This window comes from Dermacentor andersoni, chromosome 1 (genome assembly GCF_023375885.2).
Source record: "Dermacentor andersoni chromosome 1, qqDerAnde1_hic_scaffold, whole genome shotgun sequence".
NCBI lineage: Eukaryota > Metazoa > Arthropoda > Arachnida > Ixodida > Ixodidae > Dermacentor > Dermacentor andersoni.
Genome location: NC_092814.1, coordinates 219,355,954 through 219,371,620, shown reverse-complemented (window position 1 = coordinate 219,371,620; position 15,667 = coordinate 219,355,954). Strand labels below are relative to the sequence as shown.

At 40.3% G+C, this 15,667-nt stretch overlaps 2 protein-coding genes across 4 annotated transcripts in view; one reads left to right on the top strand and one right to left on the bottom strand.

The window, feature by feature from the left end:
- dbo (Kelch-like protein diablo) overlaps positions 1-5,521 on the top strand; it is a 43,360-nt gene extending 37,839 nt beyond the window's left edge. The window contains exon 9 of the mRNA XM_050195779.3: positions 1,106-5,521. Within this exon, the coding sequence (XP_050051736.1) occupies positions 1,106-1,297 (192 nt within the window). The 3' untranslated portion in view covers positions 1,298-5,521. The remainder of the gene's footprint in view (positions 1-1,105) is intronic.
- The window catches only part of INPP5E (Inositol-3-phosphate synthase), a 61,450-nt gene continuing 49,816 nt past the window's right edge, over positions 4,034-15,667 (bottom strand). For 2 of the 3 annotated variants that reach the window (XM_055063441.2, XM_055063442.2), the window contains exon 12: positions 4,034-9,174. In XM_055063441.2, the coding sequence (XP_054919416.1) occupies positions 9,077-9,174 (98 nt within the window). In that variant the 3' untranslated portion in view covers positions 4,034-9,076. The remainder of the gene's footprint in view (positions 9,175-15,667) is intronic. The other variant, XM_055063443.2, reaches the window with a different exon arrangement.

Here is a 15,667-nt window from a genome sequence, read left to right as displayed (position 1 = left end):
GTGAAGCATGTCATAGTAGGGTTTTTTAACGTGCACCTAAATCTAAGCACACAAGTGTTTGCAATTCGTCCTCATTGATATGTGGCTGCCGCGGCCAGGCTCAAACCCCTGACCACGAGCTCAGCAGCACGACACCATGGCCACTAAGCTACCGTGGTGGGTATCAAAGCTTCTGGCAAAAACTTCTGCAATAGTTTCATTTCTTTCATATTGTACCAAGCAAAATAAAATTAAAGACAAAGTGTGGTGTACTACATAATGCTATTACGTGTGTTTTCATAGCGACAAGTGTCCCTAGGTTTAGTGACATTGGATATTGCGATGTGTTCTTCAAAAGTGGCTTATCACTCAAAAGTTCATGGTATAGGCTGGATGGAAGAGAGCAAAGGCCTGTTGTCCCATTAATTTGTTGTGAATGTAATGCACACCCCGAGAGCAATGGCAAATTCATGGTTAGGCAGGAGGAAGTGATACTGCCATACTCATTGAGATTCTCATTTTTGGATGGATGCGCAAGTTATTTTAGCATCATCACGTGAACACTAGCATATAATTTTTAAACAAATACAAGAAGTATATTAAATGACATTTTATATTTATTACTTTAAGAGCTGCAATCAAACTCGGAACTATATTAAGCAGCTGTCTCACACGTGTGCTTCGGTTCTGTAGCTTAGCCTGCATAGTTACAGAAGGTTGTTTGTAAGTATAAACTTTATCGTACCAAGAGCCCCACAATCCCATGATCCCTGTCGTAAATTGCATGAGTGCATGCAGATTAGCACTTTCTACCAGTTGTGGAATGCTAGAGGCATCCTCAAAACCGTGATGTTTTCAAATCGGCTGAAATGCTGTGTTGGATGAAAAGCCCGTGATAGTGGCACCCTAGCACTTTCTCAGCCTGTGCACTTTGATACATTGCGAGATCTTACAAGATGTGCCTCTCTCCATTTACTTTTATGGGCAGCCTCTTCTTTATGGCAACACTAAGTGTTTTGTTCACAGTTCTGGTACTGACCTCTGTGCACTACTGTTATTGTTCAGGGACTGTAGGAGCCGTAAAAACTATACAGTCTCTACACCATGGAATGTGGTACTTTTACAGGTTGGACTGGCAGTAGTGAATGGACTTCTTTACGCTGTCGGTGGATTCGATGGCACCACATACCTGAAGACAATAGAAGTGTACGACCCTGAACAGAACCAGTGGAAACTCTGCGGAAGTATGAACTACAGGCGTCTTGGAGGTGGAGTCGGTGTTGTAAGACTTCCACAGCATGAGGCGCACTACTGGTGAAACCAAATCTTTGGCGGTGCCCGAAAACCATTGTGTGGGCCTGTGCATTCAGAGACTTTGAATAGGTTGAAAGGTTCTGACCTTCATACTAGGCACCTTGGTGATTTTAAATTGCATGCCAGCAGTTGAAGTTAGCTACAAGACTCAACCAAACATTGACTGGCCACTTGTGCTGTGTACTACTATGTGGTCATGTTTCATAGGTACTGACAGGCATTGATGCATGCTCTCTCGAGTTGCTAAAAAGTAGTTTTTTTGTGCCACACCTACATATGTTTTTTATTAGTGTATATTTTTGAACTAATTGTGTATTTGAGACTGCTGACCATTTAATTAAGTATTTTTTCCTGTTTTAGCTCTCAGGGAGCTGTATTTTTGCAGTTGTGTTTTAAAGCAGTTGCACCTGCTTCAGCACTAATGGCTAGGCCTGCACAATTATTGCCATGTATGACTGTATGGCATGACAAGCAGTTTTTAATACTCACTACTGCAATGCTGTTGGTGCCTATGAAGTGAGGATTCAAAAACAGTGTACAATGTGTATGAATGTTTTTAGAGTACATGGAAATGTTTTTAAACTTCCTCGCTATGCACAACCTACTCTACTCTACAGACAATGACAAATGCAGTCTCCTCAATTTTGGTGTACTTTCTGCACTAGTACAGGCACTGCAGCGCTAACTACCCATATTTGGCATTTTGGAGAGCTAGTTCTGTACAAAATAGCAGAACAATAAGCCACTTGTTTTAGCATCTGTTGCATAAACATTAAGAATGAGTAGCAAAGAAATTATTTTAGTGTTTGACCATTTTGGACATTCATATTAGCTATGATGTAAAACTGTGTGAAGCCCAGTGGCATTGCACAGACCTGTGAAGCTGCTATGTCGGTCTAGAACCAGAGATATTACTTGCTCACTGATGTTCGATTTTTTTAGCTGCAGCAAATTTTTAACAGTATTTTACCATCCATATATGTTTTTGGGTTTACTCAGCTCATTCGTTAACCCACCTATTCAAATCTGTGACCAGTGATTGATGATTTCATCCACTAATTTCAGCATGTTGAAATAGTTTCTGAGATACATAGCAATACTATTCATTAAGTAGTCTAGGAAAAGGCTTTAAGAGAATGTTGTATTTTTTGTTTTTATGGTAGAACTGTGATTTTTGGCACAGCTTTCAGAACTGTTTGGCAAAATTTTGCCCTTGCCACTTAAAAAAAAAAAAATGCATGCAGGTTTTGATTATGGTCCCCCAGTGTTGAAATTTTAGTGATCAGAGCATCAGCAGATCAAGCAGCAAGTCTTGGAATGACAATACATAGTCAGATTAACGATCTCACATTGCTGAAGGGCAGTAATTCGAAGTAAATGTCAGCAGCTGTCTGCCAGTAAGTTTAGGTTTCGACCCAAATTGGTTTATTTCTCTCAAGCACATTTGGAAAGGTCTGCCACACGTCCTACATGCAGAACTGGGCATTTTCATGATGGTTAGTATATCTGCAGTTTCAGAAAGCCCCAACTTCAGCTAGTTGTTCTGAATTGAGCTCCTACAGCAGCTGCCAAGCCCCAACAGAGAAGATTTATGATGACCTTTCTGCTCTAAAACCAGTACCAGATCATCAATACTAACCCAGGAAGGTGTACAAGTGGCAGTAATGCAAGATCTACTGTCTGGAGCAAAGTCTATCATAAAACAAATGTTTACAATCAGAAATGCAGTCTACCTTTAACCTACAAAGTAGAGGAACTGCTTCACCGCATGGCATGGTCACGGGAAAGACTAACCTTTTTGTGTTTCATACTGAAAGAACAGTTCTGTGCAGACTGTTTTGTGAAAAGTGTTCTTTTTATCCATTTATCTGTGAAATGTATTTACTCTGAATTTCTTTTTACATCAGTGTCCTTTTTATTTTTTATAGATATATCGATATTTATAGTATCTTTTTTCAAACAGCCATAAAAATGTCGGATTCTCAAATGTTTATCTATTTATTATTTTTCCTTGCAACTTATGTATTTGGAAACGCCAATTAGCTTTCTACAGGTTATAATGCTGCATTACATGCGAAAGCATTGTCTGTAGTGATAAAATATAAAATTGCTGTTTCATAGATCCCTAAAAAATAGTTTACCTGCAGTAACAGAAGAATTCAAAAACTGTGGCACTCTCATTCTTGATGTTGCCTATGGATGTGACGTACAAAACTGTTGCTTCCGAACCTTTATTGAACACTTTGTCAAACAGTGTAACATGTGCCTCCCACTTTTCAGGTAAGCCTCACTGTGCTGTCACTGTAAAATGTAATTGCTGTTAAGCTTGCCAATTTTTCTCTTTTCACAGTGCTTGGAGGAAGCATATGCTGCTTTTCCTTCAAGCACTTCTCAAGCTCTAGTTGAGATAAAAAACTGTCTTACTAAAATACTTTTTTTCTTGCATTACAGCATGTACAGGAAAAGACCAGGTACATTTTCTTTTCCTTATACGCTCAATGAAAATATGGCCAGGTGTACTTTCGCCTCCAAATATAAGAAATAGCTCACACATGTAGAAGCACTAGAGTTTTTCTTCAGTGTGCCAGAAAATTGCAATGGTAACACATTCTTGAGTATTGCTGAGAGCTCTGAACTGCTGCCAGAAAAGCCTCTTGATAATGGAGAAATGGCAGACAAACCTCCCTGTTTGAGCAACTAGTGCTAGAGAAACGTGCTTCTTGTGCATGAACAATGGAAAATAGTGATCTGCATGTTTATTTTAATTTCAAAAAATATTTTGTGCTTACCCTCAGTTTGCTCTCGATTTTGCTACAAAATAGCATTTTTTTATCAGAATTGTTTGATGTAACACTTGGCATCACTGCTTGGTTGGTTCGCCTGGAAAAAAAATGAACAAACACCACTGTCATATGAGCATAAGAGAGCTGCTGCCTAAATTGGACTAGCGTCACCACCTCTCAGCAACTTGAAACAAAAAAAAGGTGTGTGGATAATTAGTGTGCTAGGGCAACTTTGTGAGGTCACGGTTGATGTGAAAATTTAGTTTCATCTTGTCTTGGTCGAGATCACAAAATGGTTTCACATTATTGAAATATGAAGCACCCAAGCCCATTAAGTTTTCCCGTTTTCTTTAGTTGCCAACAGGCAGCGAGACCAGTCCATGTCCATGCAGCAACTCGCTTATGCTCCTATGTCATTGTTTTTTTTTATGAATAAGCCAAGCAGCAATGACAAGTGTTGATGATGTGGACTAAAAAATGTGATGTTGTAGTGAAATTTGGAAATAGACAAAGCCTTCTACTCCCCCAGTAACTGTCATTGCAATGTGCATAAAGTGCAGAAACTGTGTTTATTTTCAACTGTTGGTGTAAAAAAATTGTGTGTATGCAAAGAACTGTATGCCTCCCTTATTTGTGACAAAAAGCCATGGAAGCTGGGACGCCAAAGTTCTGGGAATCCCCTCACATTTGTTGCCGGTGGTGAACACAGCTGCAGACATTATGGCTGCTGTTTGTATTGAAATACAACTGTTTCACTTGGAAAGTGAGAGCCATAGACTGTGGAGCATGTGTCTCCTCTTTGTGCTATGACCAAGCAAGTGGTGTGTTGTGTGCTTGAACTTTTTTTTATTAACTGTTGCAACCAAATGTATGGGGTGGTGGGCTGCAAATGAATGTGATGCTTTCTTGCCGAGCTCTGTTAGGCTGGCCTGCAGTGTACATAATTGCCTGTGGTTCTGTGTAAACTTGGGGAAGTTGGACAAATGCTGTATACCACTGCATTCACATTTTGAAGTTGCTCACTGTAAGGCTGCCAAGTTTTGTGCCTCTTGCTCCCCATCCTGCATGCTTTTCTTGCCATCACTTGTTGCACTTACTTAGGTGCCATTATTGGCTTTTATTTGAGGAACTTGTGCAAAAAAATGTACCAAAGCACTACAAATGCTTTCTCACTGTAAAGAAAAATTGTTAACGTGCGCATGCTACATGAAGCCTTAGCTGCTCACAACAGAGAAGGCTTCACAGTACTGCTGCACTAATCCATTAGATTCATGCATGCCACATAATGTATGTGTCGTGCTCACATACATTATGACATGAACTAGTGTGGCAATGTAAACCATTTGAGGAGATTACTATAGAGCTAATCTCTTTTCATCAGAGAACATTAGCATTTTACTAGTGTTCTTATCGGCTCATGCAATTAAACATGTTTCACACGATGAGTCTTTGTTTATTACTCTTTTGGATTGTTTGAAAATGGCTTCGGGAAGGTTTGTCATCCATCTGCTTATAGCAGATGACAAAGTTTCGAATGTTTCTTAATTTTCTCACTCTAGACAAGCTGCAAAAAGAATGAACATTCTGCTGCCACATGCATTCTCGTGAAGTAAACCCAGCCAAGGAATTTCAAGATAACTTTCAGCAACAATGTGGCAGCACTAGCTTTGCCATTGTTGTTTCTGGTTAATACATACATGTATCACATTATTTGTTCTGGTTCATTGTTCATTGCAAGGATCATTTGGCAAGGGCTATTTGCAGCTTAAGTGCAGTGTGTGGGCAAAGCAGTTAATTTGAAGAAAAAAAACTGCTTCAGCTTTTTTTGTAGCTTTATTGCCGGTAACCACAAAAAAAGTATAGAAAGTGAAACGTGGTTTGCACAATGATATAAGTGTTCACAAAAACTCTTATTACCATGTCTCCTTACATTGTTGCGCAATATGCTGCACAATATCATGGCCCCTGTAGTGCAGAATTCCATCAACATGCATAGCAATCTAATAATTCAAACAAGCATGCAAATTTCATAGCTCCAGTGTTATGCTCTGGAGAGAAGCCCATCTTTGCCACATGCCAACCCCATTAGCATGTTAAGCTAATTAAAGGAAAAGCAGCAGAACTTTCTTCAAGTCTGGGAAAAGAGAATTCACTTGTAATCATACCTACAGAAAGTGAATTTCCTTCTTTAGCTGAACTTGTGCTGCTATTTTCATGTTCACACGTGCTTCAGGTGGATTATTAGCATTGGGTACGTTCACGACTTTTTTTTTTTTTTTTTTTACAGATCTGGCAAGAGGCCAGTTCAGTTTTCATGGTGAACTTGCTTGGATATACTAAGTGTGTGGTGCTGAAGGCATACAATTTTATGTGATAACTTTATGCTGGCAAGATACAGTGAAACATTACTACTATGAACACCAGATTAACAAACTTTTCAGAAATGCCCTGCTGAGTGCTTAGTTTGAATGTAAAATTATTTCAGTACTATGAACTTCACAATAACTTTTCAGAATTTCTATCGCTATTCAGTTTCCGTGTCATGTTAACACCTCAGTACTATGAATTAATATTCTGAAATCTGGGTATTGTTAGATCTCCATGTATCCTTCACGGCAGCTGGAACAGCAGGCTATCAGACAAGTGCAGGAAGTGGACACCGTGGCACAAGACAGCACCACAGGAGAAAAATGCGGGAAGGGATTTTTTTTTTCTATTGCTGAAGCAACAGTTGCAGTTTCCATGGCAAGGAATGTGAAGAAGAAATAAAAAGAAACATTGCGCTTTGAAGGCAACAGATCATCTTTGTCGATGTTTTTCTTGGCGTCTCTTTCACACGTACGACTCTTACTATTCGGTGGTGCATGGTGGCAGAATCTATGGAAAACAGCACAAGCCAAAAGCAACATTTTCATATATAGCTGGTACAGTGACGGTTGATGGGTAGAATGGTTAATTTTGGGGCTTTGACTATAACGACCTCTCAGAATAACAATTTGCTGCAGTCCCGTGAAGTTCATTATATTGATATTTCACTGTAATGTTTTGACCATTTCTCATTTTACAACATTTCTTACAGCTTGACCCTGACGTGCCAGACAGCTTGAATTTCAGCCCCTTTACCATGAAAAGCTATCGCCATGCATGGGTGCTGCCTGCAAGTGTCATCAATGAGTTGGATTTATCTAGTAACCTTACATGTGTTCCATCATCCTGGTGGTGTACAATTGCAGCCTGTGCTCTTTCCATTCAGCCAACTTCAATAACAGCACCACCAACCATCAGCAGTGACACCAACGGTATAAAATACACCTCAGCCACTTTACAGGGTTTTGCTGCAAGTTCCATTACAGCTATTTTTTTTTCTTTTATTAGAAAATAGAAATCTGCTTTACTTGAAATAACCTTGTAGTGAAAATACAGCCTGGCAACTTAACTGATTATTAGTATGTAATCAGTTTGTCCTGCCTGCTGTCACTACTAAACACACAGAACAAAGGTAGACTAAAATGCACTAAAAATAATAAAGCCCATTTATATCCAGCTTAAAAGTGGTTGTGAGCATAAAATACTCCTTCCTGCATGGTGATGTACCTTCACAATGCTTTCTTTGACAAAATACTTTAATGCTGACATTCTCTTCCCTTGTTAATGACACCATTTCCTCCTCCTATGGTCACTGTCACCACCATCTTTCTTTCCACTCCTTGGTTCACACTTCTTTCATTATTGAGGGCACTGTTTCATCAGTGGAGGGCTGCACATTGTTTTGCAAGCAGCAGTAGCTTATAGAAACATGTGCTGGCAATGATGAACACAGCTCAGTGGGCATAGCTAAATAAAGTGCAGGAATTGGGGAAGCAAGCAGGTGCTTAGTTCAATTCCTGCCACCATTAGGATCATCAGATTTTCTTTGCCTTGTTACAAGATTAATGATGAAAAGAATGTGGCAAAGACCTGCAAGATTGGTGAAATAAATAAGATTGAACATATCTATGGTTAACATTGCTTATAAAATACGGTTTATCCGTGTAATGCCCAACACATGATGCATACATACCTTATTTACAGCTTCATATAAGCGTATGACATCACTTTTAGCATACAAGCATAACTTTGCCTATGCAAATACATCACCAAAGTTCATGGGAACACATACAAAACGGCTTCAGTACAGCATGTACAAAACAGAAGTCATGCTTTTAGCCCCGTCAAAGAGCACCATCTTGCAACAATGAATGATAAAATCTGCATGCCTGCAAAGCAGCTTTGTCAGCAGAGGTTCCTGCAATGTGTATCTATGTTTAGCCTTTCCATGCATGTCAGCATAACCAGCAACATAATTCCAGGTGTTCATTACTCCAAGGATCCTGCAGGTTGCTGTTCACATATTGCAAACATTATGTAAAACATTGTTTCATGGTAGGTTGCAATATTCTGCCACCTGCTGATATATGTCTTAATAAGCTCATTTGCAGTAAAGCTAATTGTATTTCTTGTGATGCAGGTTGTATTATACAAGTCAATCAAATCTTTATTAAGCTCAATTAATTACAAAGAAAATTAGCTTTTTTTTTTTTCGTGTTTTCAACAAGACTTGGGCATTAAAGAGTTAAAGATTGTATTGTCAAGGCACAATTCATCCATAAAAAATTTTGCATGCTGTGAAACTGGGAAAATGAAATACTAAAGCACACACTAAAAATAGGTATGTCATGAACTTGCAATACAATGCACACAAAAAAAGTAATTCTGGGGCTTTACGTGCCAGAACCGTGACCCGATTATAAGGCACGCTGTAGAGGGGGACTCCAGATTAAAACAACAATGCATGGATGATGTGTATACATTAACAGAATTCATCATCTAAATAGAAACTTTCTATAGCAATGTTTCTAAAACACAGAACAGCAGAGTTCTTGAATATGGAGCAAAAGAGAAATGTTTTCTAAACATATAAAGCACTTATTTCAGCTTGTGGTAAGGATCAGGGAGACATTTCAGAGCTTATCTTGTGTGTGCAAAATTGTGTGAAAGAGGACTAATTTCCAAAGCCAAAGGTAGGAAAAGATGTGCTTCAGACTAAGACGGCTTGATGCTGTGTAGAGAGAGAAAAAAAAAACAGAAGTACAGGCGTACAGACAACCCACAACATTTTTTAAAAAATGTTTACAATGCAGTTGCTGAGAATCGTTCCACCCCAAGCGATTCAGCATTTTTTGGCCATGACAAGTTCTAGTGAAAGAAATTCTGAATTTTCATGGCTGCGTGAACCCCGTTTCCCTGTTTATCTTAGCCATTGCAGAATTTGGCATAATATGGTGAAGCTTCCATTATTCGTGAGATGATGTTTTATTTTTATTTAATTCCATTTCCATGAAAACAGAAGAGGGTTGGACAAAAAAGTGAAGGGTAGTTCACTTTAGAGGTGTTCAGGCTTTCTTTACAAGGCAAATGTCTTTGCAAGTGACATAGCGCAGAAGTAGTTGCACTGTATGAGTATCTTCCATACTCTATTTCATACATAGCAGGCAACCCTTTGGAAGCTAAGAAAGCAAGGCGTCGTAGAAGTCCCACTCCAAGTCAAAAGCATGGAAATTTGGGCAAGTTGGTATGTCGTGACTTTTTTAGGCTAGTAGCGCAGCTCAGAAAGACCAAAAAAGGAAGGTGGAAGGGGTAATGAAAGGGAACTGAGAACAGAGTGAGCGCTAACTTCCAACTGATTGTTTATTTCGTGACACAGAAGGCTACTTATACACTCAGCGAACCATGCGACATCAAGAGATTACACAAAACCGAAAGTAACCACGTGAAAGCACATTCAGACAGCCTGTGGTGGCAGTCTGAGATACGCAAATTCATTGCTTGATAATGAAGGTGAGCTTACAGATGCATGGCCCAGACCTATAACAGCCTTTGCTTCGATGATTTCCCTTGTGAGCTGATTAAGACTATGACCTACAATGACGCATTCCTCTAAAACAGGTTTGCAACCACACGTTTTGCAGTGCTGCGCAAGAAACCCCCCAGCTGTAATACAATTCTTAGCATTGTAACTATGTTTGCGCAGCCTATCACTCAGTCATCGGCCAGTTTGACCAGCGTAACATTTTTCGCACCCGAGTGCAAAACAATAAACAACACAATGTGTGCAATTAACGAACTTCTTTTTTATGATTCTTATCACAGCTAGGAGGAGCCTCCTTATTCGGATTAGTGAGCTTGCAAAGCCTCATAAGCTTGTTAGGGGCAGAAAACACTACACGAATATTCGCACACTTGGCGATTTTCTTAAGATTATGCGAGACTGTGTGAACATAAGGAATAATGCTTGTCCTACCCCTGCAGGATTAGTTGGATTAGTTGAATTAGCAGGATTACCTTCGTGCTGGTTGTCTTTTCTAAAACTCTCTTAGAATCCGTTCTGCTACTGACACTTGTAGAGACACAGGATAACCAGCCTGCGAAAGCCGTTCACACTGAGAGCCAAAGCTAGACGAAACGGTATGGTGGCACGACTTTTTTATTTAGGCAAAAAGTTAGCAATGCCTCTCTTGACCAACTTAGAATGAGCAGAATGAAACGGAAGAAGTGGTTTGTTAGCACGAGGTTCATAGTACCAACACGTGTGAATATCGGAACAAGCTAAGTGCAGATCCAAAAACCGGATCGTGTGATTCTGTGGGAGCTTGTAAGTAACGCCAAGGGGGCGCAAGGCATTCTCCGATTATTGGCACCACCATGGCAACCTCAGTATCAAGGCCAGCCGGAGAACACTGAATACAAAACAAAAAATCATCCACACAATGAAATATTTTAAAAACATTAGTCTGATTAAGGTTTACTGACATGGCAACATCTAGGCGAGCTAAAAAATAAATTACTGAGGAGTGGGGCAATGCACGAACCGATGCATACTCCATTTTTCTGCAAATAGATGGTGTCATTCCATGTAATGAACGTTGATGACAAATAAAAGCTCAAAAGTTCTAAAAATTGGTTACTAGACAGCCCAGCACGATTCTGAAAACGGGCGACACTAAATTCATCCATTGTCTGCGAAATAGCTGACGGCAGGTCATTGTGACGAATAGAATAGTACAGGTCCTTCACATCGATGGAGAAGACTTGAAAGCCTCGATCAGAGTTGTCCTTCAAAAAAGTCAATCACTAGTGAAAGCAATCACTCCAAGCATTTCACAGTGCAGTTGCTTTTGATCTGCAGCACTTTGTACAGAATAACTGCATATATTACAAGTACAGCTTGTGGACATAATATTGCATCAAAAAATACCTACATATTTGTGCACCAGTGTGCGACTTACTGTTTTAATGCACTCGCATCAGGAGTGTCAAAGTGGAAAAAAATATGCAGATCTCACGAAATCGATGCAAGCGAAACTTTCTATGCTGTTTGCTTTGATTGACAAATAATAATTAGCGATGATGTTGACAGCAAATGTGCAATTTCTTCAGCATTTAGTCCGATACGAGAGTGGCGAGTTGATGTCAAACGTTACCTTGCGTGCACCACTGCTATTTGTCTGTGTGGTACACAGAACACACAGGGAGACGTCTTTGCTAGAGGCATTTTTGTGCACCATTGTTCATAACCTCCGAGAGGGTTGAGCATTATCATCGCCTCACATGGCACATTGCATTGTGGCAGAAGTGTTAAACTTTAGTTGAATTATGGGGCCGTACGTGCCAAAACCACGATCAGATTATGAGGCACGCGATAGTGCCAGGCTCCAGATTATTGTTGACACCTTGGTGTTCTTTAGCAGGCACCTATATCTAGGTACACTAGCATTTTTGTATTTTGCTCCCATCGAAATGCGGCTGCACCGGTCAGGATTGAACCCGCCACCTCGAGCAATGCCATAGTCGTCAAGCTACCGCAGCAGGCACAGAAGCGTTCATTTACAAAAAAATTAAATTACGGGGTTTAACGTGCCAAAACCACTTTCTGATTATGAGGCACGCTGTAGTGGAGGACTGCAGAAATTTCAACTACCTGGGGTTCTTTAACGTGCACCTAAATCTAAGTACACGGGTGTTTTCTCATTTCGCCTCCATCGAAATGCGGCCGCCGTGGCCGAGATTTGATCCTGCGACCTCGTGCTCAGCAGCCCAACACCATAGCCACTGAGCAACCACAGCGGGTGCGTTCATTTGACGTGCGACTGCTTCTGCATTGTCAATAGACCCTACAGTTTTAATGCAGCTTTGTGTCTGCACACCCTGTGTCAGCTGTCCACTTGACAAATTCGTACAATGTTTATTTTTACAAAATAGAAGAAGCGTTTTACAGCGTACCTTCAGTTTGCCTACAACTTCCGTTTCCTTGACTACTCAAGCCATCTTTTCCCTCTCCCACCCTCTCCTCCCTGTATGGGAACTGCGAAAGAGGCAAGGTTGTTATTCACTCATTTCGCAACTGTGTCGATTCTACCCATTCTCTGCCTTCTCTCCCCTCTGCTCTCTACAATTCTATCCACGTCCCCTCTGTACTTGCACGTTAGTAGAAAAGTAAGCACTGCAGTTTCTGCAATGCCTTTGAGGAGGGCCATGGATAATTGCAGCTGTCAAGAGGTTAATGTGGCGACACCCAGGGAGCTCCAGAGGGCATTGTGCACATGTGACGCGATGGAAAGGTCCAAACAAGTTTTTAGGGTCGACTTTACTCTCCGCCACGCTCCTGCCACATATATATATGCGCTCTGAACCACCGCCTGACACGGCGGGCAAGGAAACAGCAGCAGCGGTGCAAAAGTTGAAGGAAGACGCAAAGAAAGCTTGGCTTTAAAAAGTGCGTGTGGGAAGGCAGTCATGCAGTAGATGTATGTACGTATGTATGTATGTATGTATGTATGTATGTATGTATATGTATGTATGTACGTACACACATATGTAAAGATTATATATATATATTGCAACTAACTGTCTGCTCCGGACCACCGTCAGTTGCACTTCACTCCTCAAAGAGGCATGAAATGTGCCGAGTGAGCTCCTGAACAGCACTTTGCAGTGTGGTGAACACGGTTTAAATCATGGATCCAGGACCTCAAAGAGATGCGACATTATTTATTTATTTGAAGTACCTTACAGGCCCGTAGGGCATTGTGTAATGGGGGACGAAAAATCCCGACAGTGCATACACAACCAGATGAAAAAGAAAAAGTACAATACATGGTAAATAAAATTTGTGCACATAATAGCAGCAAAGAAAAGGAGACCAAGCAATGTAGAAATAATGAGAAGAAATATAGTACATAGATTAAAGAACACAATAACACAAAAAGCACAAGGCGCATGAATAAGTGCGCAATCCATCAAGCATGTTATAGCAAAAGGGGAAACGAAATGCTTAACTTCAAGATATGAACTGAAACATGAACAAACATGAACTGGAACTTGAATATGAAACATGCTAAACGACGGCTTCAGTGAAATGCGTCACAAGTTGGTGATGGAATGTATCAGTATTAGACAGAGATGCGATGCTGTCTGGTAGATTATTCCATAATATAATGGCTCGTGGAATTGCTGATTAATTAAAAGCTGAAGTGTCACCATAGATCCGTGTAAGACTCAAATGATTGTGAAATTTTTTGTACGTGCAGGATGGGACATCGAGGTGAAAGGAACATGATCTATTGGAGTGTACATACTTGTGAAATACTGTTAGTAGAGCGATGTCACGGTGTGTGCCTAAAGATTGGAGAAAAAGATCAGTTTTAATCTGAGTGACGCTTGAATGGTAGTTAATAGTTTCTTGAGATGAATCATGCGGCCCTATTTTGGATGGATTCTAAAGTGGTGACCATGTTATGATAAGGAGACCAAATGGAGGAAGCAAACTCAAGTTGTGGGCGAACAAAAGTAAGGTAGGCTAGTTTGGGAATATTAGCAGGGTAACTTCTTAGGTTACTGTATAGGTACCTTAAAGACTTAGAAGTGACGGAGCATATGGATGTGACATGAAATGACCATGAAAGATCTGATGAATAATGCTTTAACACATTTCTTTCACATGTATTGCTGAATCGCCACTGAATTTTTGTAATGAGCACAAGTAATGCACTGCGGCTACTGCATTGGCCACAGAAACATCTCTCTCCACTTGTTTGGATGTTAAGATCTGCGACGCCTTTTATGTAATAAATAAGCCTTATATTGCGACATAAAAGTACCAGACAATGTTACATTGAGTCACATGACACACACCTATATCTTTCACATGTGACACACTATATATTAAAAAAACTGCCAGCTTCACCCGAAGGTGAAGCACTGAGAGTGATATTAAGGTTTAGTGTTGTGCTGAATGTGCCTCAGAATGCTTGCAAGATGAGGAGCAAGCCAATGATGTTGAAAGCATTGCACCTCAATGGTGGAGGAGATATGAATGAACGAAAACCATTGGTGTTTGTCAGTGTCCAAGGGAAGAATTACGTACATAAATTTAGCTTGACCTTTACTGTCTATTACACTCATACCAATGTATGCACCACGGTGTGGTATGCACATAGTTGCTCAGCAGGAATGCTCATGCGTGTGTGCACAATGCTCATGCCAGCAGTGTAGGCCATAACGCTGCCCTGGCTTTGGTAGAGCTGAGTGAGCGGAGTGTGAAGGGGTGTCCACTTGGCTTCGTCGCTTTTGGAGCCAAATGCACTGCGCATCTCTGGAAGCCTTCTCACGCTCCATGCGCACGCCATGCTTGTGGCGTCGACAGCCGGACAGTACGACAATGCAAGCGGTGCAAATGGGCCTCGAGCATCCGTGTAATTGCTATTGCAATAAAATTTAAAACTATATAGCGGGGTTTAATGTCCTGAAACTGCACAGTAGGGTTTGAGGGAAACCATAATGGAGTGCTCAAGATAAATTTTAAACACTGGAGTTTTTTATCATGCACCTACACTCAAGTACCACCAGCATTTTTGCATTTCACCTCCATCAAAATTCAACCTCCGTGGCCAGGAATCAAACCCAAGACCTGCACTATTTTTTGGTTGCGAATGCAAGCAGTGAGAGGAGCATCTCCAGCCCTCATATTGCTGCCTGCTATGCAAGAAACAGATTATAGATGAAAAAAAAAAAAATGTATGCAGCATTGTTTTAGAAACAGTCTCATGTCATTAATTTGATAATTTATGTGGTTTAATAGTTTAGGGAGTGTATGTCAGATCATTTGTTCACTTAGCTGTATTCTGTGAAGTTTTATCCAAACTATGGTTTTACATGGTGGGTAGGCATAAATTTTGGTTATTAACTGAGGAAGCGCTAAATGTAGAGCCTCAGAACACTTAAGGTTTTGTTTATATGACAGGGCTAAAGTAAGGGTACTGTCTGTACACCAATACTAATTGAATATCGTTGAAGAATCGATTAGAGAGCGCAGTATAATGTGTATCAGCAGAGTCGAGATTAACAATGTAGAGAATGGCTTTTTTTTTTTTTAAAGACGTGCAAATGATTTGGATTACTTTACATAGTGTTATGTGATACCAATAAAATGGCAACTCTTTCTTAATTTCACATTATCACAACATTTGGTCACTTTCAGCAAAGCAAGAGCTGCA